Consider the following 20,173-nt stretch of genomic DNA (forward strand, 5'->3'; position numbering starts at 1 on the left):
ATTTTTATATTTAACAAAACTAACAATTCCTAATAGGTAATACCCATCTGGTACCCAAGTAGAGACTTCCCTGATTGTCTCAAGAATATTTATTTGTATCTGTCTTCTTAAATCAGAACCTGAACAAAGATCACAAATTTCATTTGATTGATATGTCTCTTCTAATTCATAACAGTTGACTTTCTCCCTATCTCTTTTTTCCAAATCATTCATTTAAAAAAAAAAACCCAAAAACTAGTTGCTTGATAGAATGAATGAATGTGCCATGTTCTAAATTTGGCCAACCGCATCTTTTTGGGGCCTTCAACGTCCTACAAACTGGAGATGAGATACAGAGGCTTTATTAGACTCCAATTCAATTCTTTTCCCAAGAATAAAGCATAGGTGGTGCTAAGTGTTTCTTCCTCCATCACATCAAGAGTCTGGCTGTGACGTATGGTTGTCTCACTTGTAGCCATGTTAAGACTGATCAGGTATTCATGGTTCAGGTATTGTCAGCCTGATCTAATCTATTCTAAAAATTCCCCATTCACTTTTCACCTAATGGTTTAGTAGCCAATTATGATCTGTTGCTTGGATCTGTTTTTTTACTGGAAGTTGCAAAATGATGATTTTGCTAATTCTGTCATTCCTTCTGCATTTAACAGCTGGAATTTTTAAGAAAGATTTTATTTATTTATGTTTTGAGAGAGGGGTAGAGAGGGAGAAGAGAGGGAAAGAAACATTATGTGTGAGAGATACATCTATTGGTTGCCTCTCTCATGCCTCCAACTGGGGAACCTAGCCCGCAACCCAGGCCTATGCTCCTACTGGGAATTGAACCCATGACCCTGTTTCACAGGATGGCACCCAATCCACTGAGCCACACCAGCCAGGGCTGGAGTTTTTATAAAATGAAATCTTCTTCATCAACTATTTGGTTATCTTGAAATACCAAATTCTGAGAAATTCTTTCTTTATGGGAAAGACAGAATAAATCTTTGATTCTTTCCCTTTATTTATCAAAATAATGAGTCAATATCCCAGCAGCTTCCAAAGGTAACCAGTGAAGTTTATTTTCAGTATTATTATGAACTTACAGATTTTTAAAGTAGTTGATGTATTACTGTCCACCATGTCACTATTTTTTTGGTGCTTTGGTACCCAAAATACACCATCATTGATGAGTAGGAGCACATTTAAGTTCGCTCTTTTTAACAAGATCTCAGTAGTTTTGTATTTCCTGTGCTGTCGGCACACCAGGGGATTCCATGCTTACCTCGTTTACCCTAGACCTGGTTATCAGGCTTTTTTTTTTAAAGGAGCCCTGGTTTGTTTTAGTGGAAAATGGTATCTAGAGGCTGTGGTCTAAATACCAGGGATGCTCATTTCTCCTGGATTATCATTTCTAGTCCGAGGAAATATGTATTTTTTAGAAAGTAAAAAAATAAACCATGAGTTCAGAGTGACATCTCCAACTCATATTTAAGGTTATAAAGTTATTATTTAATTTCTTTGATTTTATACTTTTATCCTTTTTCTCTTATGCTGAATATTTGTTCCTAAAGATGTTAACATAAATATTTGCTTTATTCCATAATATATGTTTAATGGTTTTAAAATTATATCAATAATATGAATAATATTACCAGTAAGACTACTAGACTGGTTTAAGATATTTACTTGTTTCTTTTGTCATTAAATATATTCTACAAGGAATATTATTAAAATACCATGTTTTAAGTCACTTGAAATAATTCTCAATGTAATACACAGTTAATACAGTTCATTTCTTTCAGTTTGCTTTCAATTTTTTTAAGGTGTTGCTGTTTTTTGTTTTTTTTTTTTCCTTTTTGACCTAATCTTGGTTTTAGATGACTGGACCCCTTCTGTCCCCTTGTTTATTTCAGAATCAGATGCTGGAGCTCCCCAGGAACTGGCAACAGGGCGCAGAAGAACAGTGGGGATACTGGACATGGGAGGAGCCTCTCTTCAGATTGCTTATGAAGTTCCTACCTCAACCTCTGCCCTTCCTCCAAAAGAGGTATTTCCCCCTTTGGGGAAAGTCGCTAGGGATGCCAGTATTTGAAAAAGAAGGGCACTGTCTTTAGATACAGACCAACTTGCCTGGGGACAAATACTTGTTCAGACCTTGCTAGCTTATTCTATCTCTCTGAGCATCAGTTTCCTTGTATGTAGAAAGAGAGTAATAACAGTATTTATGTCCCAAAGTTGTGAGGATGAAATACCACCAAGTGTGTAAAGTGCTAAGCAAACTACCAAGCATATAATAAATGTTTAATACATTTTAGCAATTATAAATATACTACCTATATCCCTGGGTTGCCTGAGATTTAAACATGGTAATACATGTAAATCCTAGAGCATAGCATACTTGATGCATACTTGTTCATTAAGTTTATTCCCTTTTCCTTACCAAGTATTCCATTCTTACAATATCCCTTACCTGACTAGAATGTAAAGAATGCACTTTGAGGAAGATATTTTATCATAGAGAGGGAAAAAATACACTTGTGAGCACCTATTCTGTGTCGGGAATGAGACATATTACACTGGCCCCCAAAGCTTGTAATCCGTTAGTGGAGACACCTGCAATAGCGGGCCAGCCATGACAGTGCTGTGATATGATGTAAGCCAGGGTTTCTCGGCTTACAGGGTTCCTCGTATGATATTTAGCAGCATCCCTGGCCTCTGCTACATGCTAGTAACACTGCCTACCCCCAACTCTCAGTTTTAACAATCAAAAGTATCTCCACATGTTGCCAAATGTCCCTTGGGGTTACAAAATCACCCTGGCTGAGAACCTCTGGTCTAAATAAAGCTGTGGTAGTGTGTGCACTGGCAGGGTGGACTGCATTTGCAAGGCTTGAATAGGAGTCATGCCAGCTTCCACCACTTCCCGTTTACCTGGGCCTTGGGTGATGATAGGGTTTTGCATAGTGGAGGTTGGAGGAAGGCCATCTGTATGGAGTGAACAAAGTGCACAAAGGCACAGACAAAGCAAAGCACCCAGAATATCCAGGGACTGGTGAATAGCCTGTTGAAGCACAGGATTTGCAATTGTGGTAAAAGGTGAGGCCAGGGAGAGAAGATGAAGTTAAATCGTGAGGAGTCTTGGGTGCCATGCTGGGATTTGGCTTTCATATCTACAGGTAGTGGGGAACCAGCAAAGGTTTTGAGCAGGGCATTCGTATGGGCCTCAGTTTCATCATCTATGAAATAATTAGGCCCTGAAGGCCCTTCCCAGCTCTGAACTTTGTGGCTATGTTAATTGTATGGCTGTGATCCAATCAATGTATTTTTTAGGAAAATAATTTTGGTGTTAGAGCAATATAGGTCAGGGAACCTTGGTTGAGAAGTAATAAGGGGCTGAACTAGACAATGTAAGTGGAAATGGAAGGAAAGGGACAAATTCAGGACATTTTGGAGTGAAAAACCAGTGTAATGTGGTGGTATGGGTAGGGCAGGGGGGTTGGCCAGTAATTCTGAGGGTCCAGCTCAGAGAGTAACTGGCAGTGGGAGGAGCCCAGTCACTGAGACAGACCACGGGGGAAAGGGCAGGCTTGATGCTGAGCAAACCAGGATGTCCAGGTGGTTTGGGTGAGGGCGTCTGTTTGGTTTCTAGCTGAACTCCTACAACCACTGAGTTCAGTTTTGGGTGTGTGGAGTTTGAAATATCTGATGAGCACATGTGTCTGCATGTCCCACAGGGCATTTTGTGTGTGAGGTTTAGAAAGCAGCACTGATACAGAAATGGACTCTAACAACAAATGGTTGTACATATAACAGTATAATGGATTGTAAAGATGAATCTTAGTGTGTGATAAAAAAAAGGTAAAAACAATGAGGCATCACACAGTAGCACTTCTAAAACTTAAATAATCCTAAATGTCTGATGTACTTTTGTACAATTCATAAAATTGTGCACATTCATAAAATTACGCAACCACCATTGTTGAATTCCAGAATGTTTTCATCACTCCAAAAAGAAACCTCTTACTCATTACCAGTTAAAAATAAAAAAGAAAGAGAGAAAGAGAGAGAGAAGGAAGGAAGGAAGGAAGGAGGGAGGGAGGGAGGGAGGGAGGGAGAGAGAGAGAGAAAGAAAGAAAGAGAAAGAAGAAAGAAAACATTTTCATTGGAGGTACAATAAAATCGAACTTTTCCAATTCCAGATCTGCCACAGGGAACATTAGGACTTCTTGAATAGTTTTAGAAAAGGTCATAGAATAGATCTCATGATGATCTCCCAAATTCTTTTAGTTCATTTTTATCAAAGATGTTTTATTCTAATTATAAAAACAGTACATTCCCATTTTGGCGAACTGGGCAATGAGAAAAGTACCACACGTGTGAGAAAATGCAACACCTGTAATGATCCTACCTTATTCTGTAAAACTACAAACAGTGTTTTAATCTTCACCTTGGTGTTCAGCTTCTGATTTGTGCTTTCTTGTATAGTCTTGTCATTTTAGGTGTTTGTTTAAAATAATGCTATGAGGATGAAAGATATTTTAAAGAGTAGTCATAATGAATGAAGCCTGGTATATTAGCAATGTCATAGCTTTCTAGAAATCAACCTAAACTGAAATTCCCTTTTTTCTCTTTGCATGGTGTGACAGGAAGAAGCTGCAAAGATCCTGCTGGCTGAGTTCAACCTGGGTTGTGATGTGCAGCACACCGAACACGTGTATAGGGTTTACGTCACCACCTTCCTGGGTTTTGGGGGCAACTTTGCCCGACAGCGCTATGAAGACCTTGTGCTGAATGAAACTCTTAACAAAAACAGGTACGTTTGACATGGGATCTGTGCTTCTGAAATAGAATGTTGTCAGGTTGCAGATACTGGAAATATTCGTGTTCTACTGAGGCACATCCTTGCTTTCTTCTTCCTGAGCAGCCCTGCCAATGGGGGAGCATCTCTCAGAGACCCTCCATTAGCTGACTGAGATGAGAGTGTGTTCTAATCTTTGTTATGAGGATTCATAAAAAAGTATAGCGGCTCACTGTGGTGACTGCTTGCTGGGTCCCACTTCAGACATCACAGCATAAGGTGAGATTAGTTAATTAGATTATTAGTTGTCATTTTTAAATGTGCAGTATAACGTAGACTCGAGCAGTTCCTTCTACATGGAAGTGCTCGTGACAGGCTTGTTGAGTTATTAGTAGAGCAGAATTGCATTTTATGCAGGAGTTATGTTCCAAAGTGCATTTAAAGGGTAAAAAGCATGTAGTCAAAATTACCCTTTTTTTTTTAATCCTGACCCAAGGACATGCTTATTGATTTAGAGGAAGGGGATAGGAGGGGAAGAGAATGGGAGAGGAACATTGATGTGAGAGAGAAACATCAGGCGGTTGCTCCTTGTACGTATCCTGACTGGGGACTGAACCTACAACCTAGGCAAGTACCCTGACCTAGAATCAAACCTGTGACCTTTCAGTTTATGGGATGATGCTCCAACCAACTGAGCCACAATTGGCCAGGGCAAAATTAATTTTTAAATTGTTCTATCGTTACTTTCAGAATCACCAGTTTTTCCTCCAGCATGGACCAGATCACTGATTTTTTTTTTTTTTAGATTTTATTTATTTATTTATTTTAGGGAGATGGGGAAGAGAGGGAGTGAAACATCAATGTGTGCTTGCCTCTAGCACACCCCATACTGGGGATATGGCCTGCAACCCAGGCATGTGTCCTGACTGGGAATCAAACTGGCGATGCTTTGGTTCACAGGCCTGCACTCAATCCACTGAGCTACACCAGCCAGGACCAGATCACTGGTTTTTTTTTATTTGAGTGTCAGATAAAGCAGACCATAAAGTACAAACAGTCGTGGGGTTTTTTTAGTATTTAAAATTATTTTATCATCATGTATATTGAAGGAAAGCATAATAGATGGTAGAGTTCTTTCCACCCTATAATTATTTACCCCTATTTGTTTAGCTAGAAATACTAGTTTGAAAAGGTATTGCTATATCCCCCTGGTAGGGGTGCTGGTATATCTCAGTTCTCTACAGAACTCAATTATCATATGTTGGGACCATGTTAAAAAATACTGTCTCATAAGTCTTTTTTGTTTTTGTAAGTAAGAGTTTAAGAAATTTTGGGAGAATACTGTTATCCTGGATAATTGATAAATGCATTAAAATTGGGCCGTGTGTTTGTATTTGAAAATGCTCTCAAATCCATACAAGTGTTGCTTGGGCAGTGGGGCTTCAGTCCCTCCTGCTAACACTGTGACATCCAAACAGTTTTTGTGACAGTTTCACACCAACTTTGTTCCTTCTTCATTGGCCACTCTGTTCCCTTTTCCATTTTCTTCCTTTGTCGTTCTGCTGCTCTTTTTTCTCCGGCTGCTGTTTTCTGCAGCCCCGGTCAGACCTTGCCAGGCTGTGCCATCTTCCTCCCGGGCATCGGCATTTTCTTGCCATGAATGTAAGTCACGTAATTCAGAGGAGTGACTGCTCATCTTGTGTAGTTGCTGATCTACTAGAGAAACCTGTGCTTCCTGAGATGTCAAAACTGGTTCTCTCTTAATGATGACTTTATAAGTTTTCCTTGTAGCCACTGTCACCTCCTTCAAATAGGTCCTGGTGTGCCCCAGCATTTTGTCGTGTTGCCACACTCCCATCCCCTCTTCTGTCTCTGTCCTCGTGTGTGCAGTCTCATCCCAGGAGTCCACTCTTCGATGTCTATCTCTTTAAGAACTGAGGCATGGTTAACTGCAGTGGGCAAAGCTATTTGACCTCCAGTTAGCTTTCGTTCTTGGCAAGGTCTGCACATCAGTCTCTTTAGGAATGAGAGTCCTGCTGCTAGGCTAGTGCAGACTTGCACTCCCAGAGCTGTGTCATGGCTGTGGTGGGACTCACTCAGATCTGTCCCTTCCCTCGCACCTCAGAGCCAGGCACATGAACCTCCCTGTGCCTGTGACACAGCCACGGTGCCCTCCTCAGGAAATGCCCCCAGCCCCTCCCACTTCACCTCCTCCCAGAGGTTATTTTAAACATTAGAACCACACTCAGCAGGGTGAGATCTTTGCACTTTTAAGAGGCAAGTGTGAATGAACCCCTGATACAGAATAGCTGATTCACATCTCCAATTGTACCTTACACTGAGAAATATACACGTTGACTAAAAGGTTGAACAAAATTGATCACTGCCATATTTCTCTCTTTTTCTTTTTTGCTAAATTGAATTTGCTTAATGAGATGGTCATACTCCACCCTTGTTTCTAGGGGTGTCATGTAAAACAGTAACAAGGTGTCTGTGAAGCACATTCTTAGACGGGGTTGCTTCCATCAGGTGTTTCTTAGAGTAGATGGAGCACAGTAGTTGATGTATTTTGTTCTCAACACCGTGATAGGTTGCTGGGCGAGAAGACAGGTCTGAGTACTGACAATCCGTTTCTGGATCCTTGCCTGCCTGTGGGACTCACCGATGTGGTGGAGAGGAACAACCAGGTCCTGCATGTCCGCGGAAAGGGAGACTGGGAGACTTGTGGGGCAAGGCTGAGCCCCCTGCTTGCCCGCCCCAACACCAGCCAGGCCTCGCTGAATGGCATCTACCAATCTCCAATCGACTTCAACAACAGCGAGTTCTATGGTTTCTCCGAGTTTTTTTACTGTACAGAGGATGTGTTGCGCATCGGTGGCCGCTACCATGGGCCAACATTTGCCAAGGCTGCGCAGGTAAATTATTAATAAAAAGGACGACTCATACCATCAGTGGCTATTTATGAGATGCCTAACAAGGCACAGTGCACAGAGCTCTGCATGCATGGTTTCACTTGACTCTTTGCAAGAGCTGTATCAGCTCATGTTTTACAGACGAGGAAGTATAGCATTTAGAGAACTTAAGGACCTGCTATGCTATACTGCCTTCAGTAGATTAAGCTTAGCTTTCCAGGGTGTCTTGTCACCCACAGTGTCACCCAGGTCTAACATTGTTGTGGCAGCTAGTAGTTTTTCCTCCAGCTTACCAACAGTCCTGTTTCATGTTTGTGGCCAAGTAGTGTCACCTGCAGGGGCTTTTCCCCTTGCTGGTGTCCCCAGTTGTACTGTGCTTTTGGAGATGATGTCACACACGTGGGCGAATCCATTTTCATTTTCTTGGTTTGAGCTGTTTAAAAAGTTGGAGTAGTAGAGGATCACTCAGAATATTAGAAAGATGCAAAAATGTGCAATGATGGTGGAAGAATTTTTTAAATTTAAAATGCAGAAGAGGTAAAAATTCATTTTGAACATCTGTAAGACTTAAGCATCCTATAGTCTTAAATCATTAGTTACCTGGACAGGTGAAAGTTCAATTAGCTTTCTATAGATCCTCCTTCAATTTGGATTCATCACTTTGAACTTTTGTATGTATCTCTCTGATCTCGTTCTTTTATCAGAGAAACTTCCAGGAAGAATCTGTTCTCTTACATTTTTTATTCTTTGCTTTGTTATAATTCTCTAGGGTTCTCTTGGTGGAAGACTTCCAGTAGAATAATATCTGCAGTATGTGTACTACTCTGTTCCCTGAAGGCAGTCCCTAAGGAATATTGAGGAAAACCGGGTTTGTGTTTGCTTTTTCCTCTCCAGCCTCCAGGAATACCCTCATATTCCCTTTCGTTTTCCTGTGTCCCAGGCTCCCTGACTGTTCATGGCTTGAATCTTTCTCTCATTTTAAAACTGTTTCAAATTCTACTCCCTTGAATACCAAAGAGCTCAAATTATTCCTTGCCCAAGTTGGTAGTGGCTTAATATGTTCTCTTTCCCAGGTAAATGATTTCCTTCCCTTACTTTTTTTTTTGTCACTTTGACTCTTATTTTATCTTTCCAGGGGCTCCTTCCCTGGCCATGCTACCCAAAATTGCAGCCCTCCCCATTCTTACCTCTTTCCCTTTCCTGCTTTATTTTTCTGTGAGCAGTTAGGTCATTTAACACATACTACATGTGTGTGTATGTGTGTGTATTTGGTTATCCTCTGCCCCCACCACTAGAACATAAGCTTCCGAGAAATGGAGAAAACTCAACAGAAATCTTTATTGTATTTACTGCTGGTATCCCCGGCATGTGGAACAGCACCTGGCACATAGTGAACATTCACGAAATGCTAGTTTACCGAACACACTGAGAGGAATGCTTCCTTTGGTGAGAATGACCACTTGGAGGCAGGCCAGTGCCAGGTTTTGGGCCATTCTGTTCCATCTGCCTCACCTGCTCGTGTCGGGCCTTTGTAGAGTGGAGTGAAGCTGTCTTTGGATTTTGATGTTGATATTCCTGGTCCTAAACTTACCCATCTCTGTAGCCTGAGAGGCTCAGGCTGGCTTTGTGCTGGACCTGGAGGTGCTAGGAGTAAAAAGCAGTATTTCCAGTCCGCTCAATGCTCGCAGAAGCCTGATGTCTGGGACTTGCCTTGCACAGCACATGACACAGTACTGAGTGAATGAATATGCCATTTCTGTTTTCCTTTGTCAACTAGTAGCCCTCAGCTCACTGTAGAAATGGAACAGTTGTGACTGCGGAGGGAGTTATAGAGTTTGCGTCTAATCTCATGTTGCACCTTTTCTCTGTGGTTTTCCCAGGATTACTGTGGCATGACTTGGTCAGTACTGACGCAGAGATTCAAGAATGGCCTTTATTCACCACATGCAGATGAGCATCGACTCAAGTAAGTTACTTCCTTATCCCCCTCAGACGTGACCTTAAAATGTGGGTGGAGTATAAGCAGAGGGAACAAGCAGCAGCACTGACTGGATTTCACGTGGAATGAGAATTTGATTATATCAGACTTTGATTTTTCTAAGTGATAGGGGCCAAATAATGTGCCAGTTTTAGTGAAGCCAAAGAAAACCACTGGTTACAGAGTTCTCCCCAAGTGGCTTGAAACCAAAAGTGGTGGCATTTTAACAAGAAAACAAAAAACTTTTTATTAAAATATCAAACATACAGAAAAGTAGAAATAACATAAACACTCATGTAGCTATCACTCAGCTTCAACAGGTATCAGTATTTTGTCAGTTTGGTTCATTGGTCCTATTTTATAAACATTTTAGTTTTAAAATTTGAAAACATAAAAATAATGAACTTCTGTGTACCTATCAGCCAGCTTCTCTGGTAACAGTTGTCAACTCCTGGCCAGTCATGTCTTGTCTATTTTCCCACCTACAACTCCCCTCTGATCATGGCTGGGTTATTTTAAAACAAATCCTAGACTTCACCTAAAGGAGAACATAGGCAGGGAAATCTCAGATATTCCACGCAGCAGTATTTTCACTGATATGTCCCTTAGAACAAGGGACATAAAGAAAAGAATAAACAAATGGGACTTCCTCAAAATAAAAAGCTTCTGCACAGCTAAAGAAAACATCAGCAAAATGAAAAGGGAACCAACTGAATGGGAAAATATATTTGCAAATGATACCTCAGACAAGGATTTGATCTCCAAATTATATAAAGAACTCATGCAACTCCATTGCAGGGAGACAAAAAAAAACAATTAAAAAATGGGCAAAGAACCTGAACAGACACTTCTCCAAGGAGGACATACAGAGGGCATGCTCAGCATCACTGGCTATCAGAGAGATGAAAATTAAAACCACAATGAGATACCATTTCACACGGGTCAGAATGGCCATCATAACCAAATCAACAAACAAGTGCTAAAGAGGTTGTGGAGAAAAGGGAACCCTAGTGTACTGTTGGTGGGAATGCAGACTGGTGCAGCCACTGTAGAAAACAGTATGAAATTTCCTCAGAAAACTAAAAATGGAACTGCCTTTTGACCTGGCAAGTCCACTGCTGGGATTATATCCTAAGAATCCTGAAAAACCAATTCAAGAGAACCTGTGCACCCCAATATTCATAGCAGCACAGTTTACAATAGTCAAGTGCTGGAAGCAGCCTAAGTGCCCATCAGTAAATGAATGGATGAAAAACTATGGTACATTTACACAATGGAATTCTATGCAGCAGAACGAAGGAAGGAGCTCCTACCCTTTGCAAGAGCATAGATGGAACTGGAGAGCATTATGCTAAGTGAAATAAGTCAGTAGGTGAAAGACACATACCATATGATCTCACCTATAAGTGGAACCTAATCAACAAAACAAATAAGCAAGCAAATATAACCAGGAACATTGAAATAAAGAACAAAATGACAGTAACCAGAGGGGAGGGGGAGGGGGCGAGTGAGGGGATAACAGGGGAAAAGGGGAATGGTCATCAAGGAACATGTATAAAGGACACGTGGACAAAGCCAAAGGTGGTAGGACTGAGGGTGGGAGGTGGGGGTGGCTGGGGCGGAGGGGAGTGGGGGGCAGGTGGAAATGGAAACAACTGTACTTAATTTAAAAGACAACAATTAAAAAAAAACCCTGAAAAAAAGTCCCAGACTTCATAATTACATATATAGATATTCTAGCATATTCTCTCAAAATAAGATCTCTTTTAAAAAAAGAAAAGAAAACATAGCCATAATATTATCACTGCATAAAGGTGCTCTTCCCATATGTAGTAAATGTTAAGATAAAGTAGACTCAAAAGTAGACACCTCCACCTAGAGGTGAGGAAGGGAAAGCCGGTAGAGAATTTTTTGACATCCAGTGGGAGTATGCAAAGGAAAGCATTAAAATTTTTTTTCTAAATCTTTAAAATTTTTTAAATTATTTATTTTTTGTCACATAGATACCAGTGTTTTAAATCGGCTTGGATGTACCAAGTTCTTCATGAAGGATTCCACTTCCCTTATGACTACCCACACCTACAGACAGCCCAGCTGGTGTATGACCGAGAGGTTCAGTGGACACTGGGAGCCATTCTGTATAAGACACGATTCCTACCACTCAGGTGAGGTGGACTGACCAAGCTGGCATCTTGAGCTTAGAAGATGATAGTGTGTCAGAATAGGTTTCTTAAGCGATAACCCGAAAACAAACAAGCAAAAAAAATTCCCTTTATTACTACCAGGTGAACTGTTGTTCCTAACTAGGCATGTTGCAACAGAAAGAAGGTTAAGCATTATGGGTCTGGAGTCTGTTCCTTAGCTTTGAAATTTCATAAATTCAGTTTTATTTGTTGATCCACAACGAATAAACCTTTAGGATTGAGCTCTCACTAACTACTTCCAAGATACTGACTGATAAACTAAAATGTCATTCATTCTTAATTTACCCTGGAAAACCTATCTGACTAGAGAAATGCGGTAGGCTGTCTGTGTGGAGCCATCTCTCCTGATGGGAAGCCCCCCTCCAGAGGTGGTGTCATTGCCTTGGAGGGCTTCTTGTGGGCCCAAATGGGCAAAGGATGTGAGGTGCTCCTAGTGGGGTATTTTCATCAAGTGATGGTAGCCTGATGTCTTGCTGTGAGAATCATGAGATGTTTAGGATAATCTTTAGGTATTCTCTCCCCTGGATTATTTCCAGTAAAGTAAAATGAATTCTTATTTGGGGGGGCGGGGCGCGGGTACTACACTCAGTACTGTCAGAAGCCCCCACGGGCTGACAGCTGCCACGCAGAAGTGCTGTCCCAGCATTTGCCCATTCTCATTTGCCAAGAAAAGCCAGAGTCCATATTTCACCTGCAGTCTTTGTTTGGAGAGTCACATTAAAAACACAACAAAACATCTGCAGGTCAAACCAAACAGACACTGGTCTGGTATCTAGACCACCAGAGAGTGGCTTCTGTTCTAGACAGGCAGACCATTGCACTTAGCTTTACGTGCCTCTTCATTTTTGTGTGGGTTACAATAGAATTGATCAGGTGTCAGCTTTCTTTAGCTATAACCTAAATCCTCAAAAAGCACAGCAACATTTTTTTAAAGATTTAGACATACTCTGATGTTTTTTTATTGGATTCAGGGGCCACCTATTCTCACTAGTACTATATTTATAAACTGTATATAGGCCAGAGTGTTATGGGGCCACTCTTGAGACTAATGTGACAGATGACCAGCCTTGCCTAACTGTTCAGTTTTTTGGCATCTGATTTGTCCCCAGATTCTGGAGGGTGTAAGTCTGTGAGGCTTCCTCTTCAGGCTTGGAAAGAAGGGTTCAAGAAGAATCACACAGCAGCCCTGGGGCTGGGGACATGCTTCAGCTTTGCTTGCTCTATGGAGCTGGTGTCATAGAATGTTTGCATGAATGGAATAAATGGACTAACATCACTGGGCCTTTTAAATCAGCTTAAAGTGTTTTCTCTGAAACTAACATTTCTTTTCATCTTCAAACTGTTCCTTAGGGATCTACGGCAGGAAGGCGTCCGGCAGGCCCATAGTAGCTGGTTCCGTCTCTCTTTTGTCTACAACCACTATCTCTTCTTTGCCTGTATCCTGGTGGTGCTATTGGCCATCATCCTGTACCTTCTGCGGCTGCGCCGAATTCACCATCGACAAACTCGAGCCTCAGCTCCATTGAACTTTCTGTGGATTGAAGAGGTGGTGCCCATGATGGGGGTACAGGTGGAGCCATGAGTTGGGCAAGGGCTACGGAAGCTTGACTACCCCAAAGCTGCTGCTCATCGGATTCCACCACTTTCTTGTACTGGCTTCAGATGCTGCTTTGCCTGACCTTGTGGATTTTTGGCCTTGGAATTTCTATTTTAATATCTTCTTTAATTCCTTCTCAATCTCCAGGTCCTCTTATCTACGAAAAGCTGTAACTTAGTCTGTGAAGAACTAATGAGAGATTGGTGCTAACAAAGATGACCAACCTTAGTCCAATCGATCTGCTCCTTTATCTGGAAGATCTGGTGTGTTCCTGGGATTTAGACTTTCCTCCCGTTGCTCAAGCATGAAGTTTGGCATTGGGCACACTAGAAGCCAGGCTGAAACCAAACTTGGAGCATCTGATACAAAGTCGAAGACATTCTAGCAAGTGCAGCATCCCCTTCTTTCTCTGTAACAGAGATATCGTTTATGTGGAGATCCACAACCTTTACAAGAGATCCAAGATAATTTGCAATTCAGTGGAACAGATATGAATTTCCAAGCAACCAAAATAACACAACTTTCTTGCTTCCTTGACAAAGCCATTTTGAACATGGTCCAAGGTTTTTGACTTACTGTTGCTCATGTTAGTATGTGATTTTAAAGGGTTAGAACCCCTTCTAAATGGATGGTCCATTGAAGATTTGACTCACTCTTATCTGATGTCTTGTATGATCAGGATAGAAAATTTTTCCGTGTCTATGTGCCTCAGAGCCTGGGCATTAATTTTTCTTTTTGAGCCTTGTAGGGCGGAGAGACTGATGGGGACCGGAGCCCTGGGTCTGGCTCCAGGTCATTGTCCTCTAGGCCTGTTTTTATTTTTTATTGAATTTATTGGGGTGATATTGGTTAATAAAATTATATAGGTTTCAGGTGCACATCATCTGTATATTGTATTGTGTGTTCACCAGCCCTAGTCTCTAGGCCTGTTTCTATGAGTCCATATACAGGAAGATTCAGGAGTTTCTTTATTTCACTGCTAAGATCAATATATACTTTGGGAAGGGATATATTTGGGATGTCTTTCAAGGAAGGAACAATTCTAGGATAGTAGGCAAAATGAAATCCAAACTCTTATTTATTAAGTCTTTCTGAGAAATAGAAAAATTTTCAATTTGACTCTTAGAATGTCTTAAAAGAAGCAAATTCTAAACTTTGCAATAAATAGATAAATTTGTTAATAAGCCAGTTGGAAACTTTCAGAACCTTTGTTAAGAGATTGCTTAGTCCCAAACAGCATTTCCATTAACAAGGAGAGGAAAAGCCATAATAATTACATTTCCATCCACGACACTCCAGGAGCTTTGCTCCTCCTTCTCACTTAGCCTTTAAACTGCATGAGCATTTCTGATTCATCGACTTCCACCTTCCCTCACGGAATCTTCTTTATACTCTACCCCTTCCTGTGTGTAGCTTGGAGCGTCCTGCCCAGGAACATGCTCCCAGAGTTGGAAGAGGTTGCTTTTCTTTTTTTGTCTTCTGTGATTTCTAAAATTAGATAAATAGGGTTATGGGCCCTGACTTTAAAGGGGAAAAAAAAGTAAAATTCTTAAAATGTAAATTTCATATTGGGAGCAAAAGGAGTAAAAGAAATCAAGATCCTCTTAGAAATAAACACAGGAAATTGAGTATGCGGACTCTCGGTTGGTAGGTGAAAATGAACAAATCTTGAATTGTTTCCAAATTAGTTAATGATGGGTCTAACAAAATGTCTTATAGTGCCCTTTTGAAATTTTTTTAAAACTCATCACAGCAATTTCCACAAAATTTTAAGACTTCTAAATTGCCTTGATTTTGACTTCTTATCTTTGTCACTGTGAGTGAGCCTCACCTTATGAATGCTGCTGCTTATGAAGGATATCAAAATGGTTTTTTTTGCCAGCCATTGCCTACTTGGGTGACTCTTTCCCCCTCACCTTGATTTCCAAGTACTGTTTGTGTTTTTACTGTAGATCTAGTCAGTGGTCTAGTCAAAAGCTTCGAGGTTGGCTAACCGTTACACCTTTCATGTCTCAAAGTGAAGTTGGAGCAGACAGCAGGTGGTGATCAGTCCAACTTGACAGCTCCTATGAAGTCATTCTTCGTCCTGGTCGTAACAGCACAGCCACCGTTCGTTAAACACTTGTTGTGTGCCAGACACTCTGCTAAGAACCTTATGTGTCAATCATTATGATCACCTTTCAGATTGATATTACTGTGTTCTCTTCATACTTGAGAGACTCAGGATACCTCTAATCATCACTTTTTCACTGCAAATGTTTTTCATATTCTTAATTTGATTAGTCTGATTTTTTGTTTAGTGTGCTATATCCTGAATAGTATTTTACTATTATAGGATGTAGGCTTGTCTTTATTACCACGAGTAAAATTTCTCAGAGTTCCATGGTTTAAAAATATGGAAAATTTTTATCACACCCCTCAGACAAACTGAATAGATGCTCTTAGTATTGGTTCCAGTGCTTCTCCATTACTCCCAATTAATGATCTTAAATGAAATCTCATTAGCTAGAAACAGAAGCAATTTATTCCTTGCTGAGGGTGAGGGACAACTACTTATATACAGTTGTCAGCTTCAGGACTCATCAAATCCCATACTTGTTGCTTTTTGACCAAAAAAAAAAAAGTTTCCTCATTCCTCGCTTACTCGGCACTCGTCAGTTTCAGCACTCATCAGGAGTTCTGGAATGAATTCACGATGAGTACTGAGGCGCCACTGTATACGGTTTTCTGTTAATGAAATATTCTTGCTTATAGAGTCAATTTTTCTTGCTTTTAACTCTTTTAGCCCTCATTTTCTAAAGATTTTTAAATATTTCTATTTGCATTTCTGCATTTTGAGTGGTTCTCCTATGAATATAATCCTCGTTTTTGTAAAATTCACATTCCACCAGTTCCTTTGAATCCTACGAACCAGACTTTTTGATGATAGTGACAATGAACCTGAACTGGTTTAGTACTTTCATTATTACTGAAACAGGTCACAGATGTCAGAACCAGAGTCAGTGGCTTTAAGGGTAGTGTTTCATGAGTCTCACGATGGCACAGCCCCTCACTTTTCTCTAAATTCCTGTCACTAGGACGTAAGGAAAATATGTGTAATATTTATATGGCATTACATTCACTTAAGTTGCAACTAATTCTAAGCAAAATTATACCATTTCCGTTACTTAGCTCCTTGAATTGATTTTCTTTGGTCAAGGAAATTTTAATCACTTTCCACTAGCCTTGTATTTATTCTTCTACTGTCATCTGAAGTATTTTGACTTTCCCCTCCACAACCTAAGAGCTTCCTTTAACTCCAAAGGCAGTGCTTATTAAAAGGTGGTTGGAATCTGCCACCCATTGCTAAGCTAGTTTTTTAGGCATTAACATTTTCACATCCATATTTACGTTTTTGAAATAAAATAACTTACACTTCTGACTGGTATTACCTAAATAGATGCCCCTCCATCCCTGTTCTCACAGTTGTGTGTTTTGTTTTTTGTCAGGAGTGAGACGGGTGGGTGGTACGATTTAGGGGAAGGAACATCAGACTTCATGCACAGCAGACTTGGGTTCTAGTCCTGGTTTTGCCATTAACTAGCTCTGGTTCTCCAGGCAAGTCACTTGCCCACTCTGGTTCATTTTTCATCTATAAAACAGGGTGGCTAGACAAGACGATCTGAAGTTCTTTTTTTCCCCAACATTTTGAAAATTGTTATTCTATTACAGTTATCCCAATTTTCCCCCTTTGCCCTCCTCTGCCCATCTTAGCCCCCACTGTCAGTCAATTCCTACACTGTTGTCCATGTCCATGGGTCATTCATACATGGTATTTGACTAGTCCTTTTCCCTTCTTTACACATTATCCCCTCCCACCTCCCCTCTGGTCGTTGTCAGTCTATTCCATGTTTCCATGCATGTGGTTCTATATTGTTCGTTTATTTTGTTCATTAGATTCCTCTAATAGGTGAGATCATATGGTATTTGTCTTTCACTGACTGGCTTATTTCACTTAGCATGATACTCTCCAGTTCCATCCATGCTGTAACAAGGGGTAGGAATTCCTTCTTTCTGCTGCATAGTATTCCATTGCATAAATGTACCAGTTTCTTGATTCACTCATTTACTGATGGGCACTTAGGCTGTTTCTAGCTGAGGTTAATTCTAAAGGGAGACCCATTGACCTAAGGCACTAAAAGCAGGAGAGAAGCTAGAAAAGGGATATGGTTTCAGGAAGAAGATTTTGGTCTTCGGTTTAGAAGACCAGGCTGTCCAAGAGCCACGGTCATCTTCTACTTTACCCATGAGCCCTGACATTCCCTGATGGGAAGGGCATCTCCAATAGCGATTGTTATACATGCATTTCAGACATGAGATTTTAAAAGGAACTTTAGAGGTCCCTTGAAAGTGAGTCCCAGAGCAGTAGCAACATGTGCTGTTGCTACACCAGCAGTAGTGACAGCTGCCATGAAATGCTCATGGACAGATCTTCCCACAAACTGTATTTTGATAGAATCAACTCTGTATAATTAGCTGGCTGCAACTAATCATACCCAGTCTTTGTAACTGCTTCTGATATTCATTTGTGATTGATTTGCTCGTATTTAGGAATAAATATGACTTTGCCAGAAGCAGTACCAAGTCTTTACTACATCTATTCTAGCTTCTGTATTTAATACTTCAAAACTTTAAATGTCTTTTACACAATTTGCTTAATTTTATACAATTTCCATAAGCACAGCATCCAAGCAGTTCACGTGATGGTTACAATCCAGATTATTTAAGGTAAATTGCCTATTAGATCTACCTCATTAAGGACCTTGGTTGTAATTCTTGGGCAGTGTCCAGACTCCCTTCTAGAAACAGTGCTGTTTCTCTTTGCTGTCTTTAAACTAAACTTCTTCTCAAGTTAATTCAGAACTGGTATCTAATTTCTCTTTTTGCTGTGTGTTTGTTGGTGTGTGATGTCACTTCAGTTGGGATCAGGAATTGAGGTAAAAGTAGCAGTGGATGTTTCAAATTCTCCCCAGTCTTTTCAGCTAGGCCGGCTTCAGAGTCCTGCTACAGGGCCATATGCTCTCTCAGACTGGTGAGGATTTCGTTGGTGTTACAAATCATATTTGTTAAAAAATGAGGACTTTAAAAAATATTGTAATAGACTTCCTTTGTAGTGTTACCCAAGTGCTTCCTTTGCTCTAATATTATTTCTCAGGACTTTTATTGGAAGGACAGGAGAAACACATCTGTTGACTATTTTGTTTCTCTGGAAGTCTGAGCAATAAGGAGATCCTTTTATTTGTAAAATCAAATTATTACTCATACTATAAGGGCTTTCTACTTTTAAAATTCAATCATTGCTTGCCATTTTTTAAAAAAACCAAAGTTGAAACACAGTTATGAATCACAGGATGTTTATAGCCATGCATGTATGACTCAGGCAAGCCTGAAGACAGGTCTGCATCTGAGCCTCTTTGTAAGCCGTGCAGCCACTCGCACCTCTGGCGGCCTGCCCCACTCCTCCACGCTGCCCCACTGCACTTCGGGCTCGCCCTGATGCGTTCCTAAGCAGCCCTTCCTGCAGAGCACTTGCCAGAGTATGGCCTGTTATGACTACCGGTGCTGAAGGCTCTGCCTTTTATTAGCTCCATGTAAGTCTTTCTCCGCAAGGATCCCAAATACTTTGCTCTCTGGTATTTCTATTATTATGTTGTGTTTGACATTTTTACCGTACGATTCCTCTTTAGTTGATGCCATGTAGTGTATGCCTTGTGTCCTTCATTGTTTCTGCCATGAGCGATGGACTGCAGTGTTGAAGGGCATCTTTTCTGTATGATCCACAATAGACACTCCCTTCTTGCTTTATAAAACCAAAGGCTGCCTGTATTGCATCACTTTTAGGGTTACTTCAAGACTGTTAAGTTGTTCTAAAGCTACAGATTAATAATTTTGATGAACAGGTCTTGTAATTCTCACTGATAAATACTGTTAAATCGTTGAGCAAAATACGTAAGGCATGTCAGAGAGGGAAGCACTCGCCCTTACGCCAGGCCGTGGGTATATGCATTACACATGCTAATATATAACCCACCAGAAGGACCAGAAGGACTGCTGCAGGTACACAGGTTATCCTAGTATCGTGATCATCACTGATGTCTTTGCAACGGTAGCAAATTGTTCCCCTTGCCACGTGTGCATCATTTGTCACTGTACGTTAAAGACAAAACTATTCCAGGTCGATTAAGAAAGGCAGGTGTTTTAATTGCCTTTGATGTTTTAAAAACAATTGACAGAATTGTTGAGAGACCTTTGAAAATATTATGAGAAATTCATTTAATCTTCTAGGTATGTAATGACATTTTGAAAGCGCTGTCTGTGGTATCTGTAATCATCTTACACTCATTCTGCATGTTTCTGATGTGTCTGATGCTGGGAATAATGCAAACAAAAAAACATTTCAGATAATCTCCACGCACTAGGAGCTGGTGGATAGGCATTGAATGCAGTTACATTGCTAAATGTAACCTGATCTGTTTTTCTAAGCTTATCATCTTTAATAAAATAAAAATGAAGTAAAACATCTGAAACTTGACCTTACTCATTTGTTGCTACTTTGTTGGAGGGAACTGTAGAAGCATTAGCACATGGTTCTTTGGCTTGGATTGTACTGCCCTCTGCTGACTTCTCAACTAAGGACACCCTTAGTTTGGGGATGAGGAGGTAACAGTA

The 20,173-nt window shown here is 40.6% G+C and overlaps 1 protein-coding gene across 3 annotated transcripts in view; it reads left to right on the forward strand.

The window, feature by feature from the left end:
- The window catches only part of ENTPD7 (ectonucleoside triphosphate diphosphohydrolase 7), a 50,360-nt gene extending 33,008 nt beyond the window's left edge, over positions 1-17,352 (forward strand). For all 3 annotated transcript variants that reach the window (XM_045854343.1, XM_045854342.1, XM_045854344.1), the window contains exons 8-13: positions 1,890-2,023; positions 4,623-4,789; positions 7,365-7,689; positions 9,567-9,652; positions 11,668-11,829; positions 13,219-17,352. In XM_045854343.1, the coding sequence (XP_045710299.1) occupies positions 1,890-2,023; positions 4,623-4,789; positions 7,365-7,689; positions 9,567-9,652; positions 11,668-11,829; positions 13,219-13,450 (1,106 nt within the window). In that variant the 3' untranslated portion in view covers positions 13,451-17,352. The remainder of the gene's footprint in view (positions 1-1,889; positions 2,024-4,622; positions 4,790-7,364; positions 7,690-9,566; positions 9,653-11,667; positions 11,830-13,218) is intronic.
- Positions 17,353-20,173: the final 2,821 nt, after the last annotated feature.

The sequence above is a fragment of the Phyllostomus hastatus genome, unplaced genomic scaffold (genome assembly GCF_019186645.2).
Source record: "Phyllostomus hastatus isolate PE091 unplaced genomic scaffold, TTU_PhHast_1.1 phas_scaffold_1066, whole genome shotgun sequence".
NCBI classification, from domain to species: Eukaryota; Metazoa; Chordata; class Mammalia; order Chiroptera; family Phyllostomidae; genus Phyllostomus; species Phyllostomus hastatus.